The sequence below is a fragment of the Lottia gigantea genome (genome assembly GCF_000327385.1).
Source record: "Lottia gigantea unplaced genomic scaffold LOTGIsca_54, whole genome shotgun sequence".
NCBI lineage: Eukaryota > Metazoa > Mollusca > Gastropoda > Lottiidae > Lottia > Lottia gigantea.
In genome coordinates this window covers 462,081-476,929 of record NW_008709848.1, presented here as the reverse complement: position 1 = coordinate 476,929, position 14,849 = coordinate 462,081, and the positions used below count along the sequence as shown (strand labels likewise).

General features: G+C 31.9%; 3 protein-coding genes across 3 annotated transcripts; 1 reads left to right on the top strand and 2 right to left on the bottom strand.

Moving 5' to 3' along the window:
• Window positions 1-1,321: 1,321 nt before the first annotated feature.
• On the bottom strand, window positions 1,322-5,536 carry LOTGIDRAFT_234689 (hypothetical protein; the record flags this gene model as incomplete). The annotated part of the gene is made up of 7 exons (XM_009062897.1): window positions 4,686-5,536; window positions 3,090-3,180; window positions 2,761-2,818; window positions 2,275-2,401; window positions 2,058-2,129; window positions 1,775-1,878; window positions 1,322-1,422 (listed from the first exon to the last, which is right to left on the bottom strand). The coding sequence occupies exons 1-7, from the start codon at window positions 4,724-4,726 to the stop codon at window positions 1,322-1,324; spliced, it is 594 nt and encodes a 197-aa protein (XP_009061145.1). The 5' UTR covers window positions 4,727-5,536.
• Window positions 5,537-6,124: 588 nt separating this feature from the next.
• Window positions 6,125-8,073, top strand: LOTGIDRAFT_126557 (hypothetical protein; the record flags this gene model as incomplete). Its single annotated transcript, XM_009062896.1, has 4 exons — window positions 6,125-6,283; window positions 6,638-6,794; window positions 7,387-7,513; window positions 7,881-8,073. 4 exons carry the CDS (start codon window positions 6,125-6,127, stop codon window positions 8,071-8,073), a joined length of 636 nt encoding a protein of 211 aa, XP_009061144.1.
• Window positions 8,074-10,102: 2,029 nt separating this feature from the next.
• LOTGIDRAFT_126696 (hypothetical protein) lies at window positions 10,103-13,694 on the bottom strand (the record flags this gene model as incomplete). Its single annotated transcript, XM_009062895.1, has 8 exons — window positions 10,103-10,344; window positions 10,685-10,787; window positions 11,203-11,334; window positions 11,523-11,650; window positions 11,928-12,048; window positions 12,348-12,437; window positions 12,828-13,009; window positions 13,448-13,694. 8 exons carry the CDS (start codon window positions 13,692-13,694, stop codon window positions 10,103-10,105), a joined length of 1,245 nt encoding a protein of 414 aa, XP_009061143.1.
• Window positions 13,695-14,849: the final 1,155 nt, after the last annotated feature.

The window sequence follows — 14,849 nt, the reverse complement described above, 5'->3', positions numbered from 1 at the left end:
GGAAACCATTTATTCCAAGACATTAAAGACACACAGAAATAAAAAAAAAAATATCTAGCACTGAGGATGCAAAAAAACAAAATAATATCTATCCAAGGTCTAACAAAAATAAAATATTTCTAATATTTGTTACAGATATAGCAATGCTCACTGTTGACTTGTGTTCTGGGAGGGAAAGTTTATATCAGGAATATAGGAAATATCATAAAATAACTAAGACAAGGAATGCACAATAACAAAGGAAATCTTACACAAATAACCAATAATTAGTTTTAGCAAAAATAATCCCATACACACTTTCTATGTTATAACAAATTATTGAGAACCATACATTCATAATTAGTATAAACCGTACCTGTATCACAAAATGCCAATCTTGACAATGTACATAATATTAGTCCTATTACTTTAAATTGAGTTAATAAAATTCATTTACTTGTTCTTAAAAAAAGAACATAACATATATCTAAGGAAATCAGAAACCATAGAAAAATTGTATTATCAATCATAAGGCCTAATTAATGCCATGTATAGATGTGTAACTAAATAAATGCACAACTGTAGTTGTTTCTGAACAGTCTCTTCTTCATAACAGTAAGTGGTGCTAAAAACAATAATCCTATATAGCAACAAAACACCATTACCATTTATTTTTATCTTAAAATAGATTGAAATTGACCTGCTTTAGATGTGCATAACATTGTTAACCGCTTGCATATAGCACATGAAATCTGCAGATGCTCATTCTGAGGTTTAATTACAACTGAAAACTCAAGGCATACAATTTGCAATAGCATTTTCGTGTCCATAACCTGTGCCATTTATTAACTTTTAAAAATATTATTTCAAAATCATACATGACTATCATAACCTTATAAGGACAAAAAATTACCCAGAGTACAATAAATCTAATTATAAATATTTGTATTCTACTAGTTAACTATATTATATTTTATTCATATAGTAAACTTTTTGATCTATTATTTTTAAATGCACAATAAAAAAAATATCAGTAACAAGAAAAGCCTTACCAGTAATAATAATTAAAAATATGTAATTAGAAGAGGATTGATAGAGGAAATATGCAACATGACAATTATACAATTTTGAAATAATGAGGTAAAAAATAATGAATTTTTGACATATTTTCAGAAAGGGAGGATTCCCCCTCAAATTTACATTAAAGTCATACAAAATAGATTCATGCTATACTGGTACGTTTTCAACTGATTTCTTCAGGGCTGAATTTTTGACACATTTTCTGCAGAATGCCTTTTAAATGGAAACAATGTAATAATATTAGAGCTATTTTTGTACGTTATCAACTAATAAAATGTAATTTCTTCAGTGCTGGTAGAGTATATATATCTTCTAATATTGTCTTCAGTGTCTTTTCTTGTGGATCACAACCATTTAAATATACTGTTAAAAAAACAGACATTCCATTACAAATTTAAACTGAGCAGATTTTATATATTTTATAAGGGGGTATTGAAAGAGGCATTGCTACGTCTATCAGACATTCTTAACTTTTTCAATCAAAGAGTTTTTAGCAAAAGTAGGGATTGAGACTTAACATCATGTTGGATGTGGCATTGAAAATGTTTCACAACTTGATAGGGATTCAAACCCACGACACCCAATCACCTAGCAGAGGACAATCCAACTCGCTACAGACTGAGCTATTCCACTGCCACCTATCCTTTATTATTACATCTTGATAACATGTGTCATTAGATTAGATCTGCACGGAGGAGATAAAACTGTTAATTACCTATATCTTTATAATGATTTAACTCTGATTTATTAGAAAAATACATAGGCCATACAATTTTCTCAAAATAACCTTCAGGATCTGCAGGTATATAATTCCTGCCACTGAAAACAGAAAAAAAAATCAGATTTTTGCAAATTATGTTCCCTGAAATTAGGAGAAAAATGTTTATCCAGAGAGCATAAATCTCTGAAAAATTCAGAATTTTCTTCGAATTATATGAACAAAAGAATGGATAGCAGTTAACCAATAATAAAGTACAGATAAGTAAAGGGCATATTACCTTCTTCTTTCTTGGCAAGTTTCAAAATCCATTGTAAAAAAATACTTTTTATTGCATAAATCTTTAAGTGGACTGAAACAAAAATAATAATTATTTCATTAGTTTCATTTTTATGAATGGTGAAAGGGACACCTAACAAATTCGACACCTATTTTTATCTTATCAAAACCAACCTGATCAACAAGTGAACTATTTATATTTTGTATGTAATGCTTACCTATGATTGAATATAGTAAATCCTTCGATAAACAAAATAGGAATTTGGTGAGAATTACTATGTTTACTGTCTTTAATCCATTGTTTTACATCTCTTACCATTCTATCCATATCTAATGCACTTAATTCTATAATATAGAAATAATAATAGTTACCTATATCATATAATCATTTTACATTAAGGTTTCCTCATACCATAGCAATTGCATATGGTTGAGATTAGTGAAAGTGGCCACGTGTTCCTCACTCATGATTATACATAACTGCCGTTCTCTATGGTGTGAGTTTTACTTTAGCACAATGCATTTACATTGTTTTTAAAAATCAAGACTACCCTAATACTGTTGATTAGCCAACTTTTTTCAAAATGTCAAATAATTCATTAGCATTGGCATTTAGATCATTAAGACCTCTACTGCTGGAGAGGGGAAAGTAAAACTAGAAATTTACTATTTCCACAAATTGAAAGGATACAATACAAACATACTTTCCCAATTGCTGTGATTGACTTCAGGCACAAATTCTAGTCTTTCATCACCAGGTTCCTGAAAGAATTTAATCAAAATTTAAACAATTGAGTGACTTGTTCATAGACATACCTTGATTACAAACTAATAAATCAAAAATAAATTTAACTAAAGAAGCATTTTTTTATAGTAAAAGTTCAATAAGACAAAATATAAGCTTTCATGACTCAAAATGCTTAAGGTAGCCAAAAGTAAGGTTTATGAAATGTATCAGGAACTATTTACATGTAGAAAACAATTTATAATCATATCACTTTTTGAAGAAAATACAATTTCTGTCTTTACTCACCAAGAAATAGGTATCTTGACACATCTGGCTAGCTGAAGGAAATAACTTTAATAATCTATCAGTCATTGTTGTCTTCCCACTATTTGTACACCTACAAAATCACAGTACGAGAATAAAACTGACAATCAATTCCAGCAGGGAAATTCATATTTTTCACCTCAAAATACTACCAAACTCATTTATGGTTATTATTGTAAAATAGTGTGTATATATAGATTCATTCTCACTAACTCTAAAAAAAAAAGAAGCTTTATGTTTTTTAAAAATGATAAATTACTGGAATATGTCAGTTGTCTGAGGATCACATAGTGTAAAACTTTGAGTGACAAAATGTTTTAGGTATTGTTTTAATATTTCCATTTCTATATCGCTCTATAATTAATGCATTGAGAACTATTTTAACAGTGGTATTTCTATATCACTCTACAACTGATGTATTGAGCACTATTTTAACAATGGTATTTCCATATCACTCTACAATTGATGTATTGAGTACCATTTTAACAGTGGTATTTCTATATTGCTCTACAATTGATGCATTGAGCACTATTTTAACAGTGTTATTTCTATACCACCCTACAATTGATGCATTGGGTACCATTTTAACAGTCGTATTTCTATATCGCTCTACAATTGATGTATTGAGTACCATTTTAACAGTGGTATTTCTATATCACTCTACAATTGATGTATTCAGTACCATTTTAACAGTGGTATTTCTATATCCCTCTACAATTGATGCATTGAGCACTATTTTAACAGTGGTATTTCTATATCTCTCTACAATTGATGTCAGAAAAGTAGGACGTAAAACTCCATTCATTTCATTTACAATTGATGTAATGAGCACTATTGTAACAGTGAGATTTTTTTGTTATTGTATTTTAAGATAAACATAATACATATTACCTTGAAGTTGTTATCACTTAAATGTCAAATGAGTTGTAGTAGAAGTAGGTCATTTTAAATTTAGAAGTTCATGAAAACTTATTTATCAGTTAAATTGATGTGGGTTATTGTAACATGTCATTAATAAGAGTTGGTATATTCTAGTATCACTAAATACATTTATATTTTTTAAGTTGACAACCTACATACAAAATGAAATGTAGTATACTCTCAACATACTTAATTCAGGTTGGAAAAATAAGCGCTCTGATTTGCACAAATATCATACAACTCTTCCACTCCACGTTAAAACTAAGCAATAAAAGACATAGTTAAGAGTTTTGTAAGGCAACGGTGAAGGAAAATGTGAATAAAAGTTATTATATCATTGTGGTCTGGTGGTAGGTTGGTTACCAATTCTCTTGTGGGAGCTGTATCATTTCCAGTTAACTTTCTGGAATTGCAGGAACCACAGGCATCGGACGAAGAATTGGAATGTCCAAAATTAAAGTCAAACGTGTCCCTTATCGATGTTCTTTACGATAATTTTCATGTATCCCATTCAATTATTTTTTACTTGCAAATATTATGATTTCTGATATAACATAATTATCAAAACACTTAAAGTTTTTCAGCATTGATTTTTAAAAAATGTTCATGATCAAATCAAACTCTGGTCATGCTAAAATTAATACAAAAAATACCTACCCACTTATACCAATTATAACATAATTATTATCTTCTGACATATTGATCTTCTTTTAAAATAATAGGTAGATATAGATCAACGAGACACTGTCCTGACTGATCACTGACACTAACAGGTCACACATTTACTATACAAAATACTGAGTAACTAATTTCATTCAACAATGTGCTCACAACACTTCTACCTATGAAGGATGATAGCCTTGGAATTTCAATATAATAAAATCTTTGAAAGTAGGTTGAAGTAGGCTACAAATTCACACAAATTTTGTCTATTTCATACAATAAAGCCTATGGCAGCAACAAAGTATAACTTGCTTGATCCTCTGGACTTGTTGAATGAGGTTGATATGATCATAGCATTCTACTTTCAGTGTGTGAAGTCAAGCATTTATTTTTTAATACAAGAGTCAAGGTCATTTTCCACAACAACCCGGTCACTGGTCAAAGTCATTGAAATGACATTCCATGCCGTTTCTATGTGAATGTTATGAAATAAATCTTCAAAAACATATATTTTCACCGACTTCCCCACAAAGTAAAAATGAAAGAGGAAATATGTTCAGTATTTCTTTTGTAATAACTATTGATCAGCGAAGTCTATGTTTCCTGGGTCGAATTCGTCAAACTCGTCGGTCTTTCTCGGAAGAGGAATAGTGTTTGATTGAGTATTGAGCCGGTCTAAAAATGATGTTAAAAGTTTCTTATTGAGATGATCTGTTTGTGTAATTTCGCGGATTGGTGATGTTTCTTTAGTGGCTGATGAATCCGAATTTAAATCGAGTTTCTCAACGCCTGAATCAACCAAACCAAGTTTATTATCAGCAGTTTCGTCACTTTTCCCACGCTCGTCGACCATGTTGAAATTTTCTTTTGACAGGTACGGACTGATTATGGAATATGAGGCGGCTTGTTTTACATTCCGGACGAAGAAGTCGACAATAAAATTCTGCGTAGACCTACCGATAGACTTAGTCATAGATATCTTATAATACATCTACCTTATACAAGATATCTATGGACTTAATACTAAAAATAATTGTTTCAGCTTTTTTTAACGGAACATATTTATCGCAAATCCAATGTCAATCCGTATATATTGTTGCATGATAAATTGAAAGAAAATTTTTTTGACGGATTGTTGTTTGAGTAAGACCAATTTTGTTCTGTCTTTTAAACTCGGGAACAACTCGTTATCACCCCATTGACTGATTCAAAGAAATAATCTAATGAGATTATATCCTAAAATAAACCCTATCCTATTATAAATAGATCTTTATAGGTTTGTTGATGACTATACTATGAGTATGACTTCATTATGTTCCTTAAGCCTTAAGAGAACTGCTGTATAATTGAAGATACCAGTTCTTTTCAGATCAAGTCTATTATTACTGAATACTTGACTTGTCTTTTCAGACCAAGGCTGAAAGGCGTAAGCCATGCCGAAGAAATTTTCTGGAACCAATACAAAGGCTGCTGAAGCCAAAGCTAGGAAATCTGCACAGAAAGAGGCTGATAATGAAAGAAAAGCAGCTGCTGCAGAAGATGCCCTGTGGCAGGATGATGACAAACAGTCCAATAGAAAACTTCAGAGAAAGGTATTGTTGTCCTGCAAAATAATCATTTATGGTACCTTAATGGATAAAAATAAAAACCCTGTAATATATTAACTTAAGATGTTAAAGTTTATTTTTATTTTTTTGACTTTTACAGCCATTGATTTTTATCTACCTGTAATTCTTGACAAGCTAGACATCAGATTCTAGTAACTGAAAAAAAAAACTAGTGCTCTGTAGCCTAGGCCAATACTTCCATTTAGGTCTCAATTCTCAGTACACCTCTCATATCTGTATAGGCCCTACCTGTAACTTGTTGCTTGATAGAAATACACATTTATACCCTAACTTTTTATCATACACGTCATGGTTTCTGTATACTTGTTGTTTTATTAGGAGGACAAAGAAAAGAAAAGACTTCAACAATTAGAGAAGAAAAAAGAATTACAACAATTACATGATGAAGAAATGACAAAATTAAAAACTGCCAAACCTCCACCTCAACCCAAAATAACAAGAGGTGAAATTGCAGCTACCATGGAAAAACAAGCAGGTAAGGTTGATATCTTGTCCAAAATGTATCTAATAATGTCTGGATGATTTAATAGTTGTAAATATCAAAACCATGGAATTTTACTTCAATGAAAATGAGATGAGGATTCATTAATTTTTTGTCTTTAATATAATTCTCACTATTAGGTACTTTGGAGCACTAATCAGATATGACTGTTTAATAGAGACATCAAATTATTCAAATCAAAGTCTGATTCTGAAACGAGATGTATACAATATATAGACACAGCTTTATGGAAGTTTTATACAACATTTCGACCCGTTGTCCTCAGGCACATAATGAAACATGTCGAAATGTTACATAAAATCAGTGATTGCTGTTCCATAAAACTGTGTCGATATGTCGTACTCACAATTGCTAAATGCCATTAAAGACTTTAAGATGTATGCAAGTTTCTTGTCCAAATATTAAATAAATAAGACTTGTTATGAATTAGTTCACAAATTAAGTTTTTATGGAATACATTACTATTAATTTATTAAATCATGAAGTGAAGGTTTTGTGTGTGACTTCTACAATACATACTGAAACACATAGCCATTTTATCTATCTTTCTTTCCTTCAGCTAAAGAGGAAAAGAAATCCAAAGCTAGGTATAATGATGATGATGATGATCTTCCCCCATTAGAAGAAAACCTCAATCGTGTAGTGATAGAAGGTGAAGCTAGAACTGTGGATGAGGCTATTGGAATTCTCGGGTAAAAATGTTTTTTTTTTGTTTCTTAACATCGTATTTTAATGAAATTACTGAACTTTTGTGTAAATTATACAAATTTGATTTTGGTTTTTGAATATTATAATTTTTAGTTCATCCTTAGAACATTTTATCTGTCTTAATTTATATAGACACAGCTTTATGGATCTACAATGCAGGGCTTTGATGTTCACATAAAACAACCACTGATTGTTGTTCCATCAAGCTGAGTCTATATATACTTAAGATTGCTAAATTCCATTTTAAGACTTTGTTTACTTTATGCTTGATCCTCAAAGTGTTTCAGAGTGTGTCTAATGTCATTGACTTGACTGATGTGTTAATCAAAATCCATGTTTTGGTATTTACAGTGAAGGTAAGGAAGATGTTGATATGCATCCAGAAAAACGAATGAAAGCTGCTTTCAAGAAATTTGAAGATTCGAGATTACCAGCCCTAAAGAGAGAAAATCCAAACCTCAGATTAGCTCAAGTCAAACATATGTTACAAAAAGAATGGATGAAATCACCGGAAAATCCCCTGGTCCAAAAAGCAATGAGATAAACGATTGACGCAGTCACGAAAGGCTGGATATTCGACAACTGAACATCAATATTCAACAACAAAGATGAATATAATGATTAAGCCTATTTTAACCCTTTGAACCTGTAAATGAAATAAATTGTCATATATGCTGAACTCCAAGTAATATAGTAAAGTTGTATGACATCACTTAGTAACGGTGGGTTTACCAGATGGTCTGGTTTATATTGCGTAATTGTGTGGATGGTAAACCAGTTGCTGGTGTTGAAAGGGTTAAATCTGACATTTTGTCAAAGATCATGTCTGTGAAAGTTTCCCTTATTTCAAAGGCGATTGAATTCTGAACGTTCAAGATTTTGTGATGTAGAAAGCTCTGTGTAAATATTTTACAGTCTAAAGAATTGAATGTTTCCTAATTATATCACTTGTCAACATCAGTATACAGTCAATTATAAGGGTAATTCTGCAGTTTTAAAGCTTGTGCTACTTCTCAAGAGTATTAGCCTAGATTAGCTTTTTTGCTTACTTTACATCTATAAGTTTGAATGGTAAAAGAATTGTAAATTGGTTTTCTAAACTTATCATGTATACTGGGGACACTGATTGCATCAATTTGCACCATTTTCGTTTGTGATTCTTTCAGTCCCACTAAAACAAAGCATTTTATGACATCGCAAGGGCCCTATATTAAATTAGCAGCTTTTGCCATAGAGACGTCATAAAAACGTTAGTTTTAATGGAATTGCAACTATCACAGATGTCTAACTGAAAATTGGAATGGTGCAAATCGATGTTGTCAGTGTCCCCAATGCACATAAAATTTATAAAACCTTTTTACAAATACAATCCCTATAGTTGAACGAAGATATCTGGTTACATTTGGGAATGATTCAAAACATATGTAATAGCATTTAGACTAGAATAATATTGATTTAAACTATGCAAACCAGCTTATTTCTTGTTTATTAATGTTTAATTACCTCTGAAAAATGTAGACATGTATGAAAAGAACAAATATAATTGTTTGACTGTAGGATGTGGCATTTATGGGTTCGTTTCTTAATTTATGATCTTATTTTATTCAACCAGGAGTGGTAATTGTTTTAATCTATACAGACATTATGTTTCCATTCACTTTTGCTTAAAGTGATAATAAAAATTCATATTTTGAGCTTTTGATTCCTATGTTGTTGATTTTGTTCCTTGAAAAATATTTTCTAAATGCAACACGAGATTTAGTTTTTGCTTTGGAATTATATACTAATAAATATATATATATATGGCCCTCCTCTGATGCCTGTGAAAGTTCTTATTTTGAAGTTAAAATTATGCTAAAAATTCATATTGGGCCATCTGAAATCCATGGTCTTCTTGGGGCCTCTGACAACCGCCAGTCCCCTGGTCTCAAGAGGGTTAGGCACTTTGGGCCTCTCCCCCTCAGGCATTTACAAGATACAGACCTTGATTTCACATAAAAACTATTTCAGATATAAAAAGAATAAAACAAGACAAAACTATGCAAAACAAACAAATTCAAAACAATCATGGTTTCCATGAGAAAATATAACAAGTATATAAAATGAGCAAAACAAAACTATGAAACCAATATGGTGGAGAACAATATCTAAATGAATATTAACTTAACCATTTAACAAAGTGAATATAAAAATATTCCATATACCCAGAATTCAACTGGTAAGGACTGCTTCATAAGTGATAAAATGTCTAACAGTTTTGTTGCTGGGAAAGCGGCTGCTATGAAAATGAAATACTAAAATTATGAGAAGTAAGTAAAATAATAAATGAACACAATGTGAGGAATTAAAGTACATGCATATATATCTACATGTGTAGCCTGACAAATCTTTCCTCAAATGTACTGTACACATAGGACATAGTCAGGAGTTATTACATCTGAGGAAAGAGTAAGGCAAGATTTATCAGGCTAATATATTTAGTGAAAACAACAACTTTCTCGTTCACACATATTTACAGTTGATTTTTAAAGAACGAGCACAATCTTCTTTCACTAAGCTTTACTTGTAATCTTTCATGTCCATAGTTTAAATAACTCCTCATCACGCTTATTATCAAACATAGGTTTAAAATCTATATTGATTATTTCAGTGAAGCCTTCAGCTTTAGTTGGTTCTTCAAAATTTTTCTTATAAACGTTAAAACCTACATCTGGTATTCGTCGTACTTCACTGTAGGTTTGAGTTTGACGCATATAGTTTAAATGGTTGCTCACTTCTCGTGGAGTTTGCATATAAAAGCATCTACATGGGATACCTAAAATTCAATATCAATTAATTAGAGTGGTTTTTTTTAACTTGGACTTCAAAATTATAGCATTGAGATAATGGTTTATGATACATATGTCATATGTTACTTCTACTTATTAAGCTACATCAGTATTAATTCCTACAAGAAGTCTCTGTGTATTACTAATTTTCAATGTTTTCATGAACAGTGCCCATTTAAAACTTCATTTGTACTGAGCAATACATCAACTCACAAATTTCAGCCAAATTTTAATCAATATTCAATTAGCTTTATGTTATACATTAATAATACTTTCATTGGTCAAACAAATAAAATAGAAGAGCTTATATCAGATAAGAGAGCTTACCTTTACTTTCGGCCATTTCAACATATGGTTGTCTGGCACTAACAGAAGGATTGGTATTATCAGCTACTACACTTTTACCTTTCTTCAATGCTTCCTTGGCTGCCTGGATAATAAGAATTATATCAGAGAGACATTAGGAATGAACTTAAATTGGGTATCATTTCATTATTTTTATATTTTGACAATAATAAGTTGCATCCCAACAGCAACCTGTAACTTTTTAGACAATACTTTTCATTGGTTAATATATCTATAATGTTCCTGGAGAATCCAATAAAATTTAGCTTCATTGCCATCAATTATGTGAGCTTATCTGAAATCTGAATGTGAAATCCACTTTTATATCCTACTGAATTTCTTACCACAGATTTTTTTAAATAATGCAGAGCTTTTTCTTTGTAAATCTTGAGAAATTTCTTCAAAATCAAAAAAGAAGAAACTATATACAAATAAATTAAAGAAGAGCAAAAGGCATTTTATGCTTAAAAGAAAACATTGTTATGAATAGATTTCTTTACCTTTATACATTTTTCCTGTGTGCCCATTGTGTCTCTGTTAACAGCAACATACCCATGTGGTTCAAAATGTCTCTTACGGAACGTACTTTTACCAGATGCAGGACATCCTACCATTATTACTACCTCTTGGCCCTGAAATCAGATAAACTTTTATACAAAACCAGTCAAAATGACAAAAAATGTTCAAACCACAGAGAAATCAAATGGCTTATAACATAAAAACACTACCCTCTGACACTTGATGAGTCTGACACTTGATGAGCTTATGACTGATTTCCAAAACTGCAATTCAGAAGACAGGAATAGTAATTAAATCCTACCTTTCCTTTATACACCTTTTTCTCAGTACAGATGGGATTTGTCTTTAAATAATCAACAGCGTTCAGAGATCCCCAATCAAATTTGGCAGGTTTTTCTCCAAGGAAGAATTCATCTGGTGTATGGAATTCTGATGAAGAGAAGAAAGTGAAAAAGATGTCCAAAAATTACAAACATGAGGTTCAAAGAGTTTTTTTCCAAATATGTATCTCTAAATCTATTTAACACAATATAGATTTGAAATGGATTTCAGGAAATGAGTCCTCTCATAATTTGAGTTCCTGATCTCTCACTTGGCTAATTTCTTTAGATCAACCCCCATTTTAACACAAGCTGTCCTTATGATAGATAACATACCAAGATCATATGTTAACAGATGAACTCTCGTCAATTGACTGAAATCTTACCAATTCCAATGTTTTGTGCAAACATTCTGTCCCCACAAGAGAAATCTTTAGGTTTTCCTGGTGCCCAATTTTTGGCTCTTCCAGCAGCGTCACCCACATAAACACATTTTGTTAGGTCTAGCTGAAAAAATTATAGAAATAGAAAATCCATACAAAGGCACTATCAGGATGATTGCTAATAATCATGCAAAGTTGGGTCGAAATTTGTAAAAAACAATTGAGTGTTTACAAACAATTCAAGAACAATATCAATAGCTTCTCTTCTCTTTATACAATGTTGCTTCAAATTTGTGCTTTCAGAGTGTTTGTGGCAATTGTGGGTTGCCAGACCAGTAGACATGGGTGACATTTCATGTAGGTATATAAAAATGAGAAACATCCCTGGTTAACAAATAGTTTCATGAAGAATTTGGTGTTTACCTTGACACTTTGATTACAATCATTAGCCATAAAATCCCACATCAATGGACTTGGTTTACGGAAATGATTTTCTCCGGTGCATATAAAGGCCTGAAAAAAAATTTCAATACATCAAATAGTCACAAGAATCAATTTTTATGTAATGAATAGTCTAGTTAAAATCATGCAATTTTTCGTTTTTTTATTAGCTTTTCTTTTTTATATAGTCACTTCAGTTAAGGTCTAAAGACAGGCCTCTTGAACATTTTTCCGATTGATGGCACCCCCAGCCAATAAAATTTCTTTACTCTCCAACGCTTGGATTTTGTGATGCAAACAAAAGGTGCATTTAGTGTTTAATACACCTCTTTTTTTGTCACAAAATCCCAGCACTGGAGAGGGAAGAAATTTGATTGCCTGGCAGTATCATCAAACGAACTAATGTTCAAGAGGCTCATCTTTAAACATTAGGTTAGGCTCAAATAATGATACCAAACTTACCAATACAGGAATATTTAAGGCAGCAATGATAGCTTCAATCTTATCTTTAATTTCCTCTGGTTTTACTTTCATCTTTTCAATACCAGCTTGATTGGTAAAAAATACCACTCGGTACCCATCTTTATCTAAAGACTGTAGTTTCTTTGGAACACTGTCATCCCAGAACTCCCAGTCTTTGGATCCTGCAATAAATAATTAATAAGCACAATAAAAAACTGTCTAAGATACAGGTCAAATTTGAAGGGTGAAAACAATTGTTATGAATAAAAAGACTGCTTACAAGGGAAGACACCTGTATTATCTTAATAGCTGTGTGGATAGTTAGGGACAGCAAGGGATGCCTAACTGACAAAACCAGTATGGATAGAGTCGCATACGTGAAGTTATAATCGAGAATGCATATACCACCCATCCAAACAGCTAGAGTCATTTCCTAACCTTAAAGGATCTTTGCCCTAGCCTATCAACATATCAGAAAATCTCTTCCAAATCCATTTTGTAGCTTAGTTTTTTTTTTTTTAAGTACAAAGCCAGCAGGGGTAGTATTGCAAAGTTGAGTCGAGAGTTTAGTCACTGTCGATTTATAACTCCATTTCAATGTGCAAGTAAAAATTTATTACCAGTTGCAAATTTTCGTCCACTCTTTGTCTTTATGATGGTAAAATCAATGTCAAATCCTGCTACTTTATTTCGCCCAGGTAAGCTATCTGAAACTAGGGCAATGACGGGACTCGCCCCTTTCACTTCCTTGCCATGTTGAATCCAATGCAAGCCATTACATAAATCAGTTTCTCCTTTCGCTTTCTTAGCTTTTAAGGCCGTGGCATCCTTCGCAGACCTTTTTAAACCTCTACTTCTGCTAGTCATATTAATGACAGTGTGTGGTTTTATGAGTGGAGACCGTATGAAAAACTGATCAAAGGTGAGTGTATATATAAGACGCCACCCGTTCCTTAACGTGTTGAAGCTCATTCTTCTGACGTCAGAATGTAAACAAATCCCCCATGTGATATGTAGTCGCGGTTGACATGAAGAGCTATGTTAAAACCATAGATTGTTTTTTTTTTTAGATCTACCAGTCTTAATGTACTTCGCGGAACACTATTACTTTGCAGGCCATGACTGCTTCGCGGAACATTAATCGAAAAGATGAAACGATACCGCCCATAGTGTAACAAACGAACACCTTCTACGCCTCTTTATCCCTAAAAAGCAAACAATAACTACTTAAATTTGTTTTTGAATTGCGTTAATATTATGAATCAAATGACATAAATGTCAAACGCGCAAAATAGTGACTATATATCTTCCTGGTTATCTTGCGACAGGAAAGATAACTCCGTTTCTAATCATCACATACCGCCTGAAATTCGAATTGATCTTCAAGAAATATAGGTCTACATGCACGTATCGTTGGGTGAAAAATGAAAAAGAAAATGCAAGAAATGTATTTGGATAGCCAAACAGGCAAACATGCCCTATATGTCCGTAGAGGTATAAAGACAAAAATGTGCCAATGGACCACCGATGGATTAAGTATTTCTTGAATGTATTTTTCAGGGAATATCAATAATAAAGAGATTGTTAAACGTTTAAAATATTGATTGATAAATGCCAACATTCACATTCTTCCCCAACAGATTTTGATGTGGAAAACAAATCTTCAAAGTTTACTTCAAATATAAAAAAAAAACCCCAAAAAAACATACCGGTAATTGGGAAATTTGAAACTAGATTTTTATTGTGAAAAGCAGAGGAATTACAGGTGTAGCTATAACTGAAATTTTGGGTTTTGGTATAATAAAAAAAATAGGACCACTCTACAGCCATTTCAGCATAAAGTATCTCTATTATAGGCACATTTTATGCTGAAATGGCTAGATCATATTCCCGTGACTAGATTGTTCAAAGGGGCAAGTTCTTTTTTATTATGGTGTATGGAGTTTAGTTGCAGTAATAGAATTGGTCGGCTGCCTTAGTCTGTTTAGTTACGGACCTGGATGGTATGCCTACTATAATCCC